The sequence below is a fragment of the Oryx dammah genome, unplaced genomic scaffold (assembly GCF_014754425.2).
Source record: "Oryx dammah isolate SB20612 unplaced genomic scaffold, SCBI_Odam_1.1 HiC_scaffold_17, whole genome shotgun sequence".
NCBI classification, from domain to species: Eukaryota; Metazoa; Chordata; class Mammalia; order Artiodactyla; family Bovidae; genus Oryx; species Oryx dammah.
Genome location: NW_024070201.1, coordinates 28,617,036 through 28,632,550, shown reverse-complemented (window position 1 = coordinate 28,632,550; position 15,515 = coordinate 28,617,036). Strand labels below are relative to the sequence as shown.

At 42.2% G+C, this 15,515-nt stretch overlaps 1 protein-coding gene across 5 annotated transcripts in view; it reads left to right on the top strand.

Annotated features, from left to right (window-relative positions):
• Positions 1-5,958: 5,958 nt before the first annotated feature.
• Positions 5,959-15,515, top strand: part of DDX6 (DEAD-box helicase 6) — a 31,856-nt gene continuing 22,299 nt past the window's right edge. For 2 of the 5 annotated variants that reach the window (XM_040258177.1, XM_040258172.1), the window contains exons 1-4: positions 6,750-6,855; positions 9,616-10,085; positions 13,149-13,212; positions 14,088-14,192. In XM_040258177.1, the coding sequence (XP_040114111.1) occupies positions 9,886-10,085; positions 13,149-13,212; positions 14,088-14,192 (369 nt within the window). In that variant the 5' untranslated portion in view covers positions 6,750-6,855; positions 9,616-9,885. Of the gene's footprint in view, positions 6,146-6,561; positions 6,640-6,749; positions 6,888-9,615; positions 10,086-13,148; positions 13,213-14,087; positions 14,193-15,515 lie in introns of those variants that run through there. The other 3 variants (XM_040258176.1, XM_040258173.1, XM_040258175.1) reach the window with 3 other exon arrangements.

The following is a 15,515-nucleotide window of genomic DNA, read 5'->3' as shown; positions in this document are numbered from 1 at the left end:
TAAAAAAAAATGAAGGCAGTTACCATTGGTGTATTTTATTTTAAAAGGGATAGATGTGAAGGGAGGGGGGGGGGTTTCCCTGGTGGCTTAGTGGTCAAGAATTCACCTAACAATGCAAGAGAGGCAGGTTCAATCTGTGGATTGGGAAGATTCCCTAGAGAAGGACATGGCAACCCACTCCAGTATTCTTGCCTGGGGAATCCCATGGACAGAGGAGCCTGGCGGGCTACAGTCCCTGGGGTCCCAAGAAAGTAGGATGCAACTGAGCGACTAAATAGCAAAAACAACAAAGATGTGACAGTTAAGAGAGTCTAGAGATAGGAAATGTGATGCTTTATCCTCCAAGACAGAATCAACAGAAGTCTGTTGTGGGAGGTGGAAAGTTAATGAAGCGTCTATAGAACATCTTTGATTTTAAGGTGGGCTTATACATAGAAGAAAAAGTTTGGAATGCTGCTGTGGGAGAAAATTTGCCCAACAGCGATTCTCATCCTTGACTGTACATTATACTCTTCCTGGGAACTTTCAAGCAAAAAATTATACTGCTCCAAGGGTTCTGATTTAATTCCTCTGAGTGGGACCCAGACACCCATGTTTTCAAAAGTGCTTGTGTTGACACTAATGATTAGCCCTGATTGCGAACTACCAGAGAGAGTTTCTAGGGCCTCAGAAAGGGCTCAGCTGACGTGTGGAAGCAAGAATTTGTTGTTGAGCCAATTAGCTTGGTTTCAGGGCTCTCTCTAGCACCAACACCCCCCCAAGCAGAAGCTGTGAAACCAGAGCATGGCTCTTGTTTACTGAGGTTGGTGAGGCACCAAACTGAAGGAGAATAGAGGCTGGGGGAAAAGAACTGACGGGCCCATCACAGATTGCCTAATACGACAGAAAAAGCTGAGGTTCAGATGAAAGTCGATAAACCAATAATAGCAACACCACATAATTGGTTTTTGAGTGCTATCTACCAACTACAAAAATAAAGCAACTTTTACAAGTTCTTTGGAAAAGGAAGTGGCAATCCACTCCAGCATGCTTGCCTGGAAAATCCCACAGGCAGAGGAGCCTGGTGGACTACAGTCCGTGGGGTTGCAGAGTAGGACACTGCTAAGCACAGCACAGCACCTGCAAATCCTCATTTAGTCTCACATAGCTCTAGGTCCTAGGATTTCCCAGTTGGCTCAGTGGTAAAGAATCCACCTGCCAAAGCAGGAGATGCAAGAGACACGGTTTCAGTCCCTGCGTCGGGAAGATCCTCTGGAGTAGAAAATGGCAACCCATTCCATTATTCTTGCCTGGGAAATCCCATGGACTGAGGAGCCTGGTAGGCTACAGTCTACGGGGTCACAAAGAGCCAGACTTGACTGAGCACTCACCACAGCTCTAAGTCCTATTTTCCCCATTTTATAATTGGGGATACTGAAGCTCTGATGTTAAGAAAGTTTCCCAAGTTTATGGAGTTAACAAGTGGCAGAATCAGAATTTGAACCAGATCTGACTGACTCTAGAACCCAAGCTGTGATTGGACAGGAAGTAGAAGGGAGGGAAGATAGGAGCCTGTGGGAATCTACTGGTTTGAATGGGCTTGAGACTGGCTCTGAGGAAGAGATGAGGGGGTTTCTGAGGGAAACAATGGAAGGTGAGGGAATGGGTCCTGAGGAGACCAGAGCGATCGAGGCATTGGAGAGAGAGTGGGAAACCAGACTGGAGAGGCACACTGACAGGCCTAATCTTTCAAGAGAATGTAGACGCCATGTGGTGAAAAGGTACTGGGAGATAGTAAGGGATTATTCACCAGGCTTCCGCGGCAGCTCAGTGGCAAAGAATCCACCTGCAATACAGGAGTCGCAGGTTTGATCCCTGGGTCAGGAAGACCCCCTGGAAGAGGGCATGACAACCCACTCCAGTGTTCTTGCCTGGAGAGCTCCGTGGACAGAGGAGCCTGGTGGGCTACAGCCTATAGGGTCGCAAAGAGTCAGACACTACCGAAGCGACGGCATGAACACATGCATGCAAGGGATTATTCAGGAGGTGGCTGACATGATAAAGAATAACTTCAAAATTCATCAAGCAGGTAAAGAGCTAGGAAGTTCACTGAGGAAACCTCTGCACAGAAATACTTTTTATTCCTTTGTTCCCTGTCTTGTCCTGGAAGCCACAGATGTGACTTCACCCACCAATGGTATTCAGGGCTGCAGACTGCCTAGCCCTCAGCCCTAAGCTATCTTCCCAGGACTCATACCTAAGATCATAGTTCTATTTTCAAGGATCAATAGAAGGCTCTGCAAAGTGACTAGAGGCAGGAAATCAGGCCCAGGCACTTTGTCATGACTGTAACTACTGCAGCAGAGAAGGTTATTCAGAAATATAATGTTGTTACAAGGTCCTGGGTACAAAGGAGGCACCATGCACATAGCAACAATTCCATGGGATTGCCAGGGTCCCCATCAACATCACCGGTTAGCAACTGCTCCAAGCTAACTCAGAAAGTACCTAAGAATACCAAGGCATCATAGATGGGGACAGTGTCAGTTCTTTCTTGATCTGAGTAAAACGAATTAAATTTATACCTGAATAACAGTTTCCAGATTTCAGAATCTTCCCAGCCACACATTATTCTCAAATTAATGAAAGTTAAAGTTGCTGGTGTAAGTAAAGAAAACCGAAGAGGCAAAATTTACAGCTAGAGTTCTCTTAGTGATGACCAGAACATAAATAATCCTGGGACCTGAGGAGGTCAGAAGACACAGGTGAGTTGAACTAGCTGGTTGTGGTACCCAGGGAAGGGGGAGATGTTATCTGTCAAAAGGAATAAAATTCTGCAGACCAAATGTGGTAGTTTGGGGGAAATGTGTTTAAGGCACTCACTTTCCTCCGCTTTCCTACTTTTCAACTTGAGTTTACTCTGGAAGTGGAACATTTATTCCAACAAAGTGTGTCCGGTGTGCTCTCTCAGTGATTAAAGATGTCTGCTTTATAGGCATTAACTTCAGTGTAGTACTTGCACCAGGGCTTACCTGGTGGCTCAGTGGTAAAGAATCCTCCTGCCAAAGCAGGAGACATGGTTCAATCCCTAGATTGGGAAGATCTCCTGGAGGAGGAAATGGCAAGCCACTCCAGTGTTCTTGCCTGGAAAGTCCCATGGACTGAGGAGCCTGGCGGGCTATAGTCCATGGGGTTGCAGAGTCAGACATGAATAAGTACCCATGGCACGCAACTTGCACTTCTCTGAGGCTATCTTTGCTAAGCTCTAGGTAGGCTGACGCTATTTCATTTTCTTCTGGTGTAAAAATCAAAGAGGCAAATTTTACCAGTTCTAAAGTCCAAAGAAAATGGTACTTGGCTTTTTGGGTTCATTAGCCTTGGTTCACTAGTCTTGGTTAGTAATTATTAGATGTTGCTGAAGCAAAATTGGAAAAGAACTTTTTTGAACTTGCTTTTGGAAAATCAGAACATTTTAATTCAAATCATGAAGGAAGGAAAATGCTGTACTAGAAAGCTTAGCCAGGTGTGATATAGTCATTTTATTTAGGCTGTGATGTGGGTGAACCTTTTTTCTTCTAGGTAATGAATACATTTGCTTATAGTTTGAGTTTTTAAAAAAACCATCATGCTTCCTTAAAAAAATCTTACAGAAAGCAAAAGTGTGAAACCCATTTTAGCCTGTTGAAAGCATTTGGGTTTTTAGGATAGTATCATAGATGTATATATTCCAGGTTTAAATTACTTAGAATTCTAGGTTCTAAATATTATAAATTACAGTTGAAATTTTTTGTTATTTTTCAGTAAATAGTCAAGGACAGGATGTGAAGCTGGCAAACAGTATTCGCTGGGAGGGCCCATTACTATGATTGAATTCCAGGTAGTATTTTTCAGTTGCATCTCATTCTTATACACACACACACACATACACACACACACACACCCTGTTGTTTCAAACGGAGATACTGAAAACCTCAATTCTATTTGTGGATCTTTTTCTTTAAGATAGCATTCCTACAGACAGATTCTCCAGGAGCCAGCCAAAAATCCAGGCCTAACACTTCAGCTTACAGCATCATAGTTGAAAAAAAGTAGGGTGAATTGAGAGTGACTACAAACAAAATAAAAATGACCAATACATTTTGGGAAATTTTTTTAGGTGACCTCACTGGGGATAGCACACCCTCGGTAAACCATATTTACCACAGATCCCCCAATATATTATATTCAATAAGGCCAAAGGGTTGGATTTATATAATATTTTTAAATATAAATTTCATGTGTGTGAGGTGTCATATTTTCTATCATTCTTGTTAATCTGTTTGAATTAGAGAGAAAAAAGGTATTGAGCTACTTGAATTGGATCAATCAATCAGTAAACTGAACCGAGAAAAGATCTAAGGTTCCATAATTTAATTCTATACCATCCATACTTCTCAGAGAACTGAAAAGGGCTGACATAAATAACTCAGATGGAAGGAGATCTTATAAAAACATCATGCAGAATCTTTAAAGGTGTTAGCCCTGGCAGGATTCCTAGGTGAGAACAGGCAGCTATTTCATGTTCTAATCTTGGTTGCCTTCTCACTTTTGGTTTTCGTCATGACCTCAGCCAGGCCCCCTTTGAAGGTAAGAAATTTATTTGTGAATACAAACCCCTTTCCTTTGGCTGGTCTCATTTTTTGAGGTCTAGGGAAGAGACCGGAGTAGGCTGTGGCCTGTTTTAAATCCCTAGGCTCCTCTCCCTCCTACTCACTTCTTCTCCTCCTCCACTTCACATTCCTGCTACATGGCAAGACAGTGGGGCCTCAGACCTCAACATTTTATTAAACAACCACTTAGCCATTCTCTCTCCGGTGTGGACACAAGATGCTAGTTATTTCCTTTAGATGAGTGGGTTTTTTAAAAGCTGGGTGGGCAACCACATGCTACAAATTTAGAATTAAAAAAAAAAAAAAACCAAAAAACTGTTAAAGGACCGTTAAAAAAAAATCTCAAGAACAGCCTTTTCACATTTCTTTAACACCTCTTTTTTGGCTGTGTGGAAATAAAAATGACCACCAATGAGAACAAGTTATTTACTCAAAGCTTGCTACAGTGAGAGCCAGCCACCTTCACTTAGCTGGGGACTCACACGCCCACAGTTAAAAATAAAGGGGCGGATGGGGATGGGTGAAGGCTTCAGGGTTTGCTCTGATTGGAGGTTAACTCGGGGAAGCTGGAGGCGGGCTAACTAGAAGCGGGGAGTCTAACGTGATTGGTTTAGGGGAACATATTTGGCTTTCTCTAATTGGTCCAGAGTTGGAAACACAGGCAAAAATTAGGGAAGCTGGCAGTCAATGAGCGAGTCTGGCTCATTCTGAGCTGATCACTGCAGAGGTTGTGGTTTGGCTTCGCGTTGTTGGTTGCAGCAGAGGTTGTGGGTCGGAGTTCTGTTGTCAACCTATGGTCTGGTCATTGCCTGGTATATTGTCTCTCAGTTGAGAGTGAGACCCAGGTTTTTATTTTTCCTTTAACCTAGCCAACTTGCTAGCTTCCGATTTTTGTTTTACCTGGAACAAGATTGCATTCCTGTTATTTCTGTTAAGGATAAACGGAGACATCAGAATATGAAACGTAATTATGGGAACAAATACATAAATATCTTTCTGATGAGGGTCAGGCTGGGGAAAGAATTACGCTTGGTCTTCTAGTTCATTTCTGTACAGAACTCCTATTCCCATCATAACTGACTCTAGCAGCGTTTCCTTCCTTCTGGGGAGGCTCGGCCTCCCTGGTTCCCTCTCTTTGAGGATTGCCCTTTTAGTGCTGAGAAAGCGGGAATCGCTGCTCTAGTCTCCCACTTCCCTCTCCGAGGCTCGCTTTCTGGGTTCCTGCCTCGGTCGCACCCCAGCACCCCAACCTCGCCCAACTTTCCCACAGCCTTCTCCACCCCTGCCCCCGCCCGCCCGCGCACAGCGCCCCCTGGCCCCCGCCCCGCGCTCTCCCCGGGGTTCTCCCTGCTGCACCCGTCCCGGCAGGTCCCCTTTCCTGTCCCCACTCCCGGGTGCGTGCCGGCGCCTCCGGACCACTGGTTCCGCGCGTTCCTGGATGGAGGCGCGCCCCGCAGGGGCTCGGACGCGGCCCCCTTGGACCTGCAGCAGCCTCCCTGGCCCGCGAGAGATGTCAGGTCAGCTCTCTCGTCCCCGAATCGCTACCGGGTCCTTGGTCAGGAATAAGCAGATCCTCCTCGGGTCCCAAGCCCTCGACTTCCACTTTTGGGGGGGACTCTTCCCACCCACCATTCCCGGATCATTTCTCCTTAGCTGTGTAAAAGGCAGTTCTCCTTTCTCTTTGAAGGGATCCATATTTCCCTTTCAACTTTCCCTCCATTTCAGCCCCCGCAGGCTCCCCGTCGGTGGAAAAACACTGCCCTCCATTTTCTCCCGAGGAAGGCTCCTCGGCCTGGATTTCTCCTGACGCGAAGCAACGGAGGCCGAGGAGCCGCGACGGGTGCAGCGGCGGCAGCTGGGCGCTCGCCATCTTGCGCGGAGGAGGAGCCGCGGCGGCCGCCATGCGGAGAACGGGGGTGGGGGGAGTCGGCGACGGAGGGGGCGGGGGAGCCGAGTTAGCTCAGTCCGGGCGGCGGCTTCGGCGGCGCCTTGAGAGCGGGCAGCGGCGAAGGTAGGGCTGGCCGGCCGGGCAAGCGAGCGGGCGGGCGAAGGCAGGCGAGCGTGAGCGGCCCCCCGAGCGGGGGCGGGGCGGGGGCGGGAGGAGGCCGAAGCGAGGGGCCGGGTGGGGGCGGGCGGAGGTTTCCGAGGAGGAAGGAGCCGCCGCCATTTTGGGAGCTTCGAGTCAACAATAAAGGACCGAGGGTGCCGAGCGGGAGTGGCCTCGGTGGTAGGACTCGGGCCTGAGCCGCGGGGAGTGGGGTGAGGTGGAGGGGTGGCGGTCTGCCGTGTCGCGGGGGCTGCAGGAAGCCCCCAGGCTGGCGTGGGGGGCGCTCTGAGGCGGAGGCCTGAGGCCTGGCCGGGCCTTGGGGAGGAAGGCGGGCGGCGGGCGCCAGCTGTGGGGTGGGGACGCCGGGAGGAGTAGCATAGAGCAGTGTTGTGCCCGGCGGGGTCCGGAGGAAGAGCGGGAGAATTCCTCAGAGGAGCTTTGTGGGTGACGAGGGAGGGTGGGACCGTAGGGGGCGGCAAGGACTTAGGGAGATGGTGGAGGTTATAGGGTACGAGGCGGCCCTATAGGGGGCGGCAGGGATATGCTGTAGCGGAGGGCTCAGTTTGGAAGAGGGCCGGCTGCTTGACGGAGTAAGGCCTTGCAGGTCGATAACGGGGTGATTATGGGGCCTCCGAATGTCGGAGGAAAGAAGGGGCTGTCGGACTTAAAGGTTTCTCTTTGGGGGGAGTCCCTATTGTTTCCTAGCTGTGGAGCTGGTTCTCTGCTCTGGTTGCGCAGATGCGATTGCAGGGCCCCAACCCTTTTGTGTTTATGGGCCCAGGGAGTTGACTTGAAGTGTGTAGGGGTTTTGGAGGGGGATATGAAGGGGAGGGAAACAAGAAATTATTTCCTTACAAATCAAAATCATTAGCTTCTTTCCTTTATCACTCACTCCCCTTTCTCTTTCTCAGTCCCCTTGCCCCTTCAAAATAGAACAGTCACTCCAACTTGCAGACCGAGCTTAGAGAAACTGCGCTGCATTTGCAAACAAAAGGTCTTTTTGGAGATGACGAGACTGTTTTGGGTGTGAAACTGTCAATCGCTAACTACGGTCTGGGAAGTGCTGTAATTAACTCCGCTAGGGTTCCCTCCCAACTAGTCTCTGTTTCGTTCGTATTTTTGAAAATGTAGAAATACAACTTGGAAATCTAAATTGGGAATGGGTAGGAGGACTATTTCTCTTCCTGAGACGTAAAGCTGCAGTGCAGCTTAATTAGGGGAGCAGTTCTCACATAGTCACATTTTGGCTCTAGGGAGATATACGAGGTCTTACGTGCATGATGGACAGTAATATTACCGTTTAATCTTTAGAAGTTGCCCTCTTCATCCTCTTAGTGCTTTGCAAATAAGTAATCTTCAGGTGTGAAATAGGTGATATCGCTGATCATATATAAACCTGTCAATACAGGAAACCACCTACTACCTTGAACTGGTGGCTGTTAACTACCCTGCTTAAGAGGTAGTCAGTTTCTGCATGACTTCAAAATATACAGCTTTGTGTATGTGATAATCAGGATTTGCTTTTGAGCAACTTTATTTTCAATTTAAAAGAAGACATCAAAGAGAATTTAAAATTTGTATTGTTTGAGAAGCTTTGGTGTATGGCAGAAGGAACAGTAATTAATTAGCTACTGTATTTTTGGTAAAAAATATAAAGGTGTTAACACACCAGAGTAGGCCTTTATTCCCTCTCACCCGCGGTTGTGAAATTAAGGTCTTACTTTTAAAAAACATAATTTTATTTGGGGAATAATTTTTTTAAATAACTTAATCAGTACTCTGGGTGTCCTAGAAAGTTTGATTAAAGTTAGTAATGTCTTTATTCTTTCACAGATTTGTGTTTTTTTTTAAAGCACAGGTAATTTCCTCATTGGAAAAGACCCTAATGCTGGGAAAAATTGAGGGCAGGAGGAGAGGGAGGCGACAGAGGGTGAGATGGTTGGATAGCATCACCGATTCAATGGACATGAGTTTGTGCAAACTCTGGGAGATAGTCAAGGACAGGGAAGCCTGGCATGCTGCAGTCCATGGGGTCCGTGGGGTCACAGAGAGTTGAGTGAGACTTTGTGACTGAATAACAATTTCCTTTTTGTGGGGTGTTGGGTTTTTTTTTTTTTTTTTTTTTGAATTAAAAAATTGCTACTTCAAGTTGAGACATACTTTTGAAAGTGTTATATTTTAAAATGTAACATTTCTGTAGTAGTCAGACTTAAGTAAGATAGCTAAAGGTTTTCTTGGTTGTTTTTTGAACAGAAGATTTTGACGTGTAGATGTATTTATGTCCCTTGACTGCTTTAGTTATTGTTTTTAAAGGGCAAAAACTTAGGGGAAAAAATAAAATGTAGTTTTCTTCAGGTTTAACTTCTTTAGTTGAAATTCATAAGGGCGTACATAATGCTTTTCTGAAAGCACAAAGTGAAATCAAAAGCTCAACTCTTCAAGGATTCTCAGTTGTCAGAAACAGAAAAAAAAAAGAATGAATGGTTTTGCCTTGTTCCTGTGTAGATTTACATTAATTAAGCTGTGCCATTCTTCATCGAGTTGTAATGCAATTGAATGTAATGAATCATTGACTTTTAGAGGTGGCAGGGACTTTAGAGAATTCTTCCGGGAGGAAACTGAAGGGAAGAGATTATCATCTGACAGCTAATGCTAATTTAATCACAGTATTGTTCTACCTGATATTTTCTGGGTTGCTTTGAACTGACAGTTTAAATGAGATCTGTCTCAGTGCAGGTTTGGTTTTTGAAGCAATTCATTTTTTTCCCCCCTCTTTCCTATCCTGGATAGTGATTTGATCTACATGCAGCTGTATCCTTAATTCTTTAAAAGAAGAGAGTGCTTATAAAGGAGTACTTCAAATGGAAACAACAAAGGGGTGTTTTTTTTTTTTCTTCAAAATTTACTGTTTGCTGATTTAACTTTTTTTCTTTGTTTCAGATTGAAGTGAGATTCAGATACATAACTCAACCTTGTTAGAGGGCTTTTTAAAAAATAAAGAGTTGATTCCTGCATGAGAGCAAGTTACTGCTGCTTACCGTTCAGAGACTTACAGGTGCTTGCCTGCATTGCAATAAAGGACTCATATATTGAGCAAGACTTATATTTATCTCTTCGTTTTGGAGAGCCTAATAAACTGTTATTACAGTTTCTCTACTGACTTTCAAAAGTTTTGAAGTTTGAAAGAGACATCTTTAAAATTAATACAGCATGAGCACGGCCAGAACAGAGAACCCTGTTATAATGGGTCTATCCAGTCAAAATGGTCAGCTGAGGGGTCCTGTGAAGCCCAGTGGTGGCCCTGGAGGAGGGGGCACACAGACTCAGCAACAGATGAACCAGCTGAAAAACACCAACACAATCAATAATGGCACTCAGCAGCAAGCACAGAGTATGACCACCACTATTAAGTAAGTGTTAGAATAAATGATAAACACACTTGGGGCACCAAGGAGATATATTTCGCTACTTTGTTGTTGACTACTTTATGTATACCATTTTAGTTTAACCATTTTGATTTGAATAGAGGACAGTTGACTGTTTATGGTCAGTAGGTATTTGTGATAGAAGAATATCTCTCTGTCGTAATTAATTCAGGTTTGTTAAGTAACAAACATAGGCATGGATAATATATATTACTTTTTTTCATAACGAGCTCAGATTCATCTTGTTTTTGCCAGTATGGCTTTTTTTCTAGTGTGACAACTTGACTTTATCCTAGTTTGAATGGCAGTTAAAGCCAATCTTAAAGACTTGTCCAGCTTTCTGAACTTCAAAAGTACTCAGAAAATTTATCCATAACTTTTTATTTTTAGTCTATGACACTTTGCTTTTCTGTCCTATTTTATTTTTAAAATACGCTTTCTCCTTTTACACATACACAAAATAATTAGCAGTTTATATCATAGGGAACTCAGGACTTCAAACAGTTTGGAACACATCTCTGAATAGTCCCAAACCTCTTTGAAGACTTTTAAAAACTAAGAGCCTTATTTTACTACGGAATATTTTTCTTTTAAATTTGAAAGCATTTAGGCTGTCATCTCGACTGAGCGACTTCACTTTGACTTTTCACTTTCATGCATTGGAGAAGGAAATGGCAACCCACTCCAGTATTCTTGCCTAGAGAATCCCAGGGATGGGAAAGCCTGGTGGGCTGCCATCTGTGGGGTTGCACAGGGTTGGACAGACTGAAGTGACTTAGCAGCAGCAGCAGGCTGTCCTCTTTAAGTGTACACTTTATTTTTTTTATTTTTTTATTTTTTAAGTGTACACTTTAAAGTATGTGAATGGTGACTATGATTCCGAAGAATCAGTTTAATAGAAAATTAACAATTAAGAATCTTGACCCATTTGGTATTTGTGTTTGTTAAGAATCTAGCTGTGTAAGTTGATTTAACCTCTAGAAATGTGAGGAAACTCAAAAAGTGTGTGTTTTATTACAATCTTAAGTCTTTTCCATGCTTAAAAGAAGCATTTACTAAAGAAAAATAGCCCAAATTTTCAACAGAATTCATTTGGTCGCTGGGAGAATTGGCATTAATGCATATTATTATTTTTGAGGTGAATACTTTAATTAGTATAGAAATCAAAAATGTTTTCTAAATTGCAGTTTGTCTTGACAAATTATGAATAGACTAGCAACATTTAGTCTACTTTGAATTTGAAACATAAAGCTGCATTATTCCATTTTGAGAGCATTTTCTGCTTAAACTGATTTGAGACTGCAGTGGATTTTGCCTTTTTTTCTTTTTTTTTTTTTTGGCTTTTCTTAGGTAAATGGGTTTTTTCCAATTCTGTGACTTTTTCAATTTCAGTTGAAATACCATCTCTTCTGTGAAGACTCCTAGATCCCATGTCTCAGAGATAGTTAATACCTGTCTCTGTTAGTTAATCTCTCATTAAAAAAATTTTTAACTTTCTAAGATGATAAATTTTTTTGTGGGAAGATTTTGCATTGTATCGTCTGCATTTTTATCCACTGTTTAGTGAATTTGACAATGTGACAAGCTGTCCTACTAGGATGTTCAACTGAAAATGCTCAGAAACTTTGGTGTGGTATTATAGACTGGGGTGAAAGGCTTTAGAACTCTTGGATTTGGTGGCAAATAGTTTCCTTTGATAGAGTATCTTGGATTATGTGGGATGAAGCTGTAAGTAAAATACGTCCTTATCTTCCTGAATGAATACTCAAGATGTTTGGGGGGGGGGCGCTTTAATTATGAGCTGTTATCATTAAATCGGTGAAAATTTAAAAGACAGTTGAAAGCATTGTCTGCTTTATTGACAGTCTTTTTTTCTGTTAGATGCTTTGGATATTATATTACTTGAAGTTTTTACATGACCAAAAAGAAAAATTTTTATGTTTTCTTTGTTATTTTCTTTCATGGTTTCAAGCATCCCCATTAAAGAAGATTGAGAGATGTTTTTTATTAACAGCTAATTTTTCCAGGCACTGTGCTGAGTGCTTTATAGAAGCTATTTTATATAACTTTTATATCTTTATATATGAAAGAATGGAGATTTAGAAAAGTAACTGTTGCAGGGTCACAGAACTGATACGTAGAAGAGTCAAGGCTTGAACTGAAGTCTGAAACTTTATAGATTCTTTGGTTTTAGCTAGTCACCAGGAGCTACAAAATCAGATGCCTATAGGGGACTGCCAGAGAAGGCAATGGCAACCCACTTCAGTACTTTTGCCTGGAAAATCCCATGGACAGAGGAGCCTGGTAGGCTGCAGTCCATGGGGTTGCTAAGAGTCGGACACGGCTGAGTGACTTCACTTTCACTTTTTACTTTCGTTCGTTGGAGAAGGAAATGGCAACCCACTCCATTGTTCTTGCCTGGAGAATCCCAGGGACCGTGGAGCCTGGTGAGCTGCTGTCTGTGGGGTCGCACAGAGTCGGACACGACTGAATCAACTTAGCAGCAACAGCAGCATAGAGGATTGCCAGATGAGAGGGGACTTGACCTATTTAAAGGCATCAGGTGCTTGATTTTAAACTCCAGTTACTAATGCCTATCAAACTGTTGCTATGCAGAAATTTGGAACCAGTGTTGCTGCTAAAAGCTCCCCCCACACACACACAAGAAAATCCAGAATCAACTTTATACAAAATATCCTAGTTTTTTAATGTTGGCAACTTTAAATGAAGCAGTACTATTTAGGTCAGACAAAACACATGGGTTACCAGTTTTGAAAACAGATGAACTGTATACAACATGCTTCTCTTAAAGAGGATGGATATCTTTTTTTCCTTCCATTCTTGATTTTTTAAGTTCTCCCTAGATTGTTGTGCTTTATAAGAGTATTTTTCCTGGAGTTGTTTATCTCTGTTGTTACCTGTATTCTTAAGTAAATGGCAATACATTAGTGTGCTTTTTAGAAATTATCATCAAGATGAATTACCTTTGTATTTTAGAATAGTAATGCTGTGAACTCTGATACTTCAATTTTACTGTAATCTCTCTAGACCTGGTGATGACTGGAAAAAGACTTTAAAACTCCCTCCAAAGGATCTAAGAATCAAAACTTCGGTAAGTTGGTTGTAACATTCAAGTGGAAAAATGATGTGGAAACTCTTAAAAGTGAAGTAGTTACTTGATGATGACAGTAGGCACTGTTTATTTACTCTTAAGTCTAAATGGTTGAAATTGTATAGCTTATATATGATGAATTCCCAGAAATTTCCACTATTTGGAGGAATTGGTAATAATGTGTATCCATATTAAATACTGTGTTTATACATATGTGTATCTTATCTCACTTGTGGAACACATAGTTTTCATGGCATTTTCTCAAAAGTCTCTTTTGTTTCTAGAAGCACAATAAGATTCAGGTTAGGTTTTATCTGCATTTTGTGGATGGAAAAACTGAAGTTGAGAGGTTAGTTCTCTTAGCCCAGCAGTGTCAACCAAGGGTGATTTTTGTCCCCTCAGAAGCATTTAGCAATAAGTTATCACGGCTGAGGATATGCTACAGGACAGCCCCCTTAGAGCAAACAATATTCTGGCCCAAATGTCAGTGGTGCTGGGCTTGAAAGACTCTGGTTTAGACTAGGATGTTTGTAGGCAATGCATGGTAGAACTAGGTTTTGACTTTACATCTTGTGGTTTACAGTTCACAGCATGGTACTTATATAGAAATAACAGTATTCCATCACTTCCTAGAAGAAAATGACCACAGGGTGGCTGGTCTTTCCCCAAGACATAGTTTTTAAATGGCTGATTTGTGTTAGAGTGGCTGTTTTTCGGAAATAACTTGAACTATAGTTTAGGACAGAGAACTAATCTGCATATATATTTTTAAATAGGATAAAGAGTCTCTCAGACACTTTCTTAAACATGGTAATTACTAAAGGAACACAGTTGTACTTCATTCTTTTGATGTTTGTCTGTTTTTGTTTGACCAGGATGTGACCTCCACAAAAGGAAATGAGTTTGAAGATTACTGTTTGAAACGGGAGTTGCTGATGGGAATTTTTGAAATGGGCTGGGAAAAGCCATCTCCTATTCAGGTATATTTCCCCTTTTTACCTCCTATGTAATGTTATGAATTAAGTGTTGCATACTTTTTGATGGTTTAGTGAACCAGTATTGCTCTCCAGTGTGTGCGCACCTGTATGTATGCTTGTACATGAACACACACTTTCTGAACCTTAAAAGGGTAAGTTACAAAATCATGGCACTTCGTCTCTAAATGTTTCACTTATATATCTCCTAAGAATAGGGATATTCTCTTGAATAAGCATAGTACAGTTATGCTCAGTCAGTTTAATGCAGTATTTCGAATTCATCTGTCATTTGTAGTCTGATTTTTAATTAGGTCCCAAATTTTGTCTTAAAGTATTTTTTTTTCTTCTGTACAGGACCCATCCTAGGATCAGATATTGCATGTAATTGTTATATCTCTTTTAGTAGTGAGTTTTTCCGTGCTCTTTTTTTTGGGGGGGGGGTGTCTTTTATGACATTGACATGTTAAAAATAGAACTCCCTTCCTTTTTTTATTCCAGTAGAACATTTTTCATTTTGAGTTTGTCTCCTGTTTCCATGTGATTTGATTTAATTTATGCATTCTTAGCCAGAATACTGCAGAAGTCACTTTCGGAGTTACAGTGTTCATTTATTCCAAGGGTGATTTTAATTTTGATTACCCTTTCAAAATGGTATCTTGATTTTTATATTACATAATTCCGGCCCTGCCCCCTCCCCTTGAAACTAACAGTCTGTGGGGAGCATTTAAGGCAATGCTGATACATTATTCATCAAAATTTCCCCCTAATTCCTCCTTGATGTATCTGTATATTATCAGTGTTACTTATAAATTCCTTTTTTATTAAATGGTATTTTGTGCTTGAATTGTCCCATATTTGGCCAGTGTGAGCTCCTTCAAGCCAGTTCCTTTGTTTTTGTAATGTGCCTCTTTCATTTTTTCCTCTGATAAACTATTTTGTAAAGCAGTTTTAAGTTTATAGCAATTGAGCATAAGAGATTTTTCATAAATCCCTGCTGACATTTATGCATAGGTTCCTTGATTGTCAGCATTCCCCACAAGAGCAGTTTTTGTTAAAACTAAGGAACCTATGTTGACATTATCACCCAAAGTCCGTAGTTTACAATAGGGTTCGTTGTTGATAGTGTGCATTCTGTGGGTTTGAATAAATGTATAAAGACATGTATCCACCATTATAGTATCATAAAGAGTAGTGTCACTGAACTCTGTGCTCTATCTTTTTACCTTTCCTTCCCCCTTCATTTTTCTTGAGCGCTTCCTTTTTGGTGGTATATGATGATGCCAAGCTTATCAGTACAGCTACGCTTCCCCAGCCTCAGAATCAGCT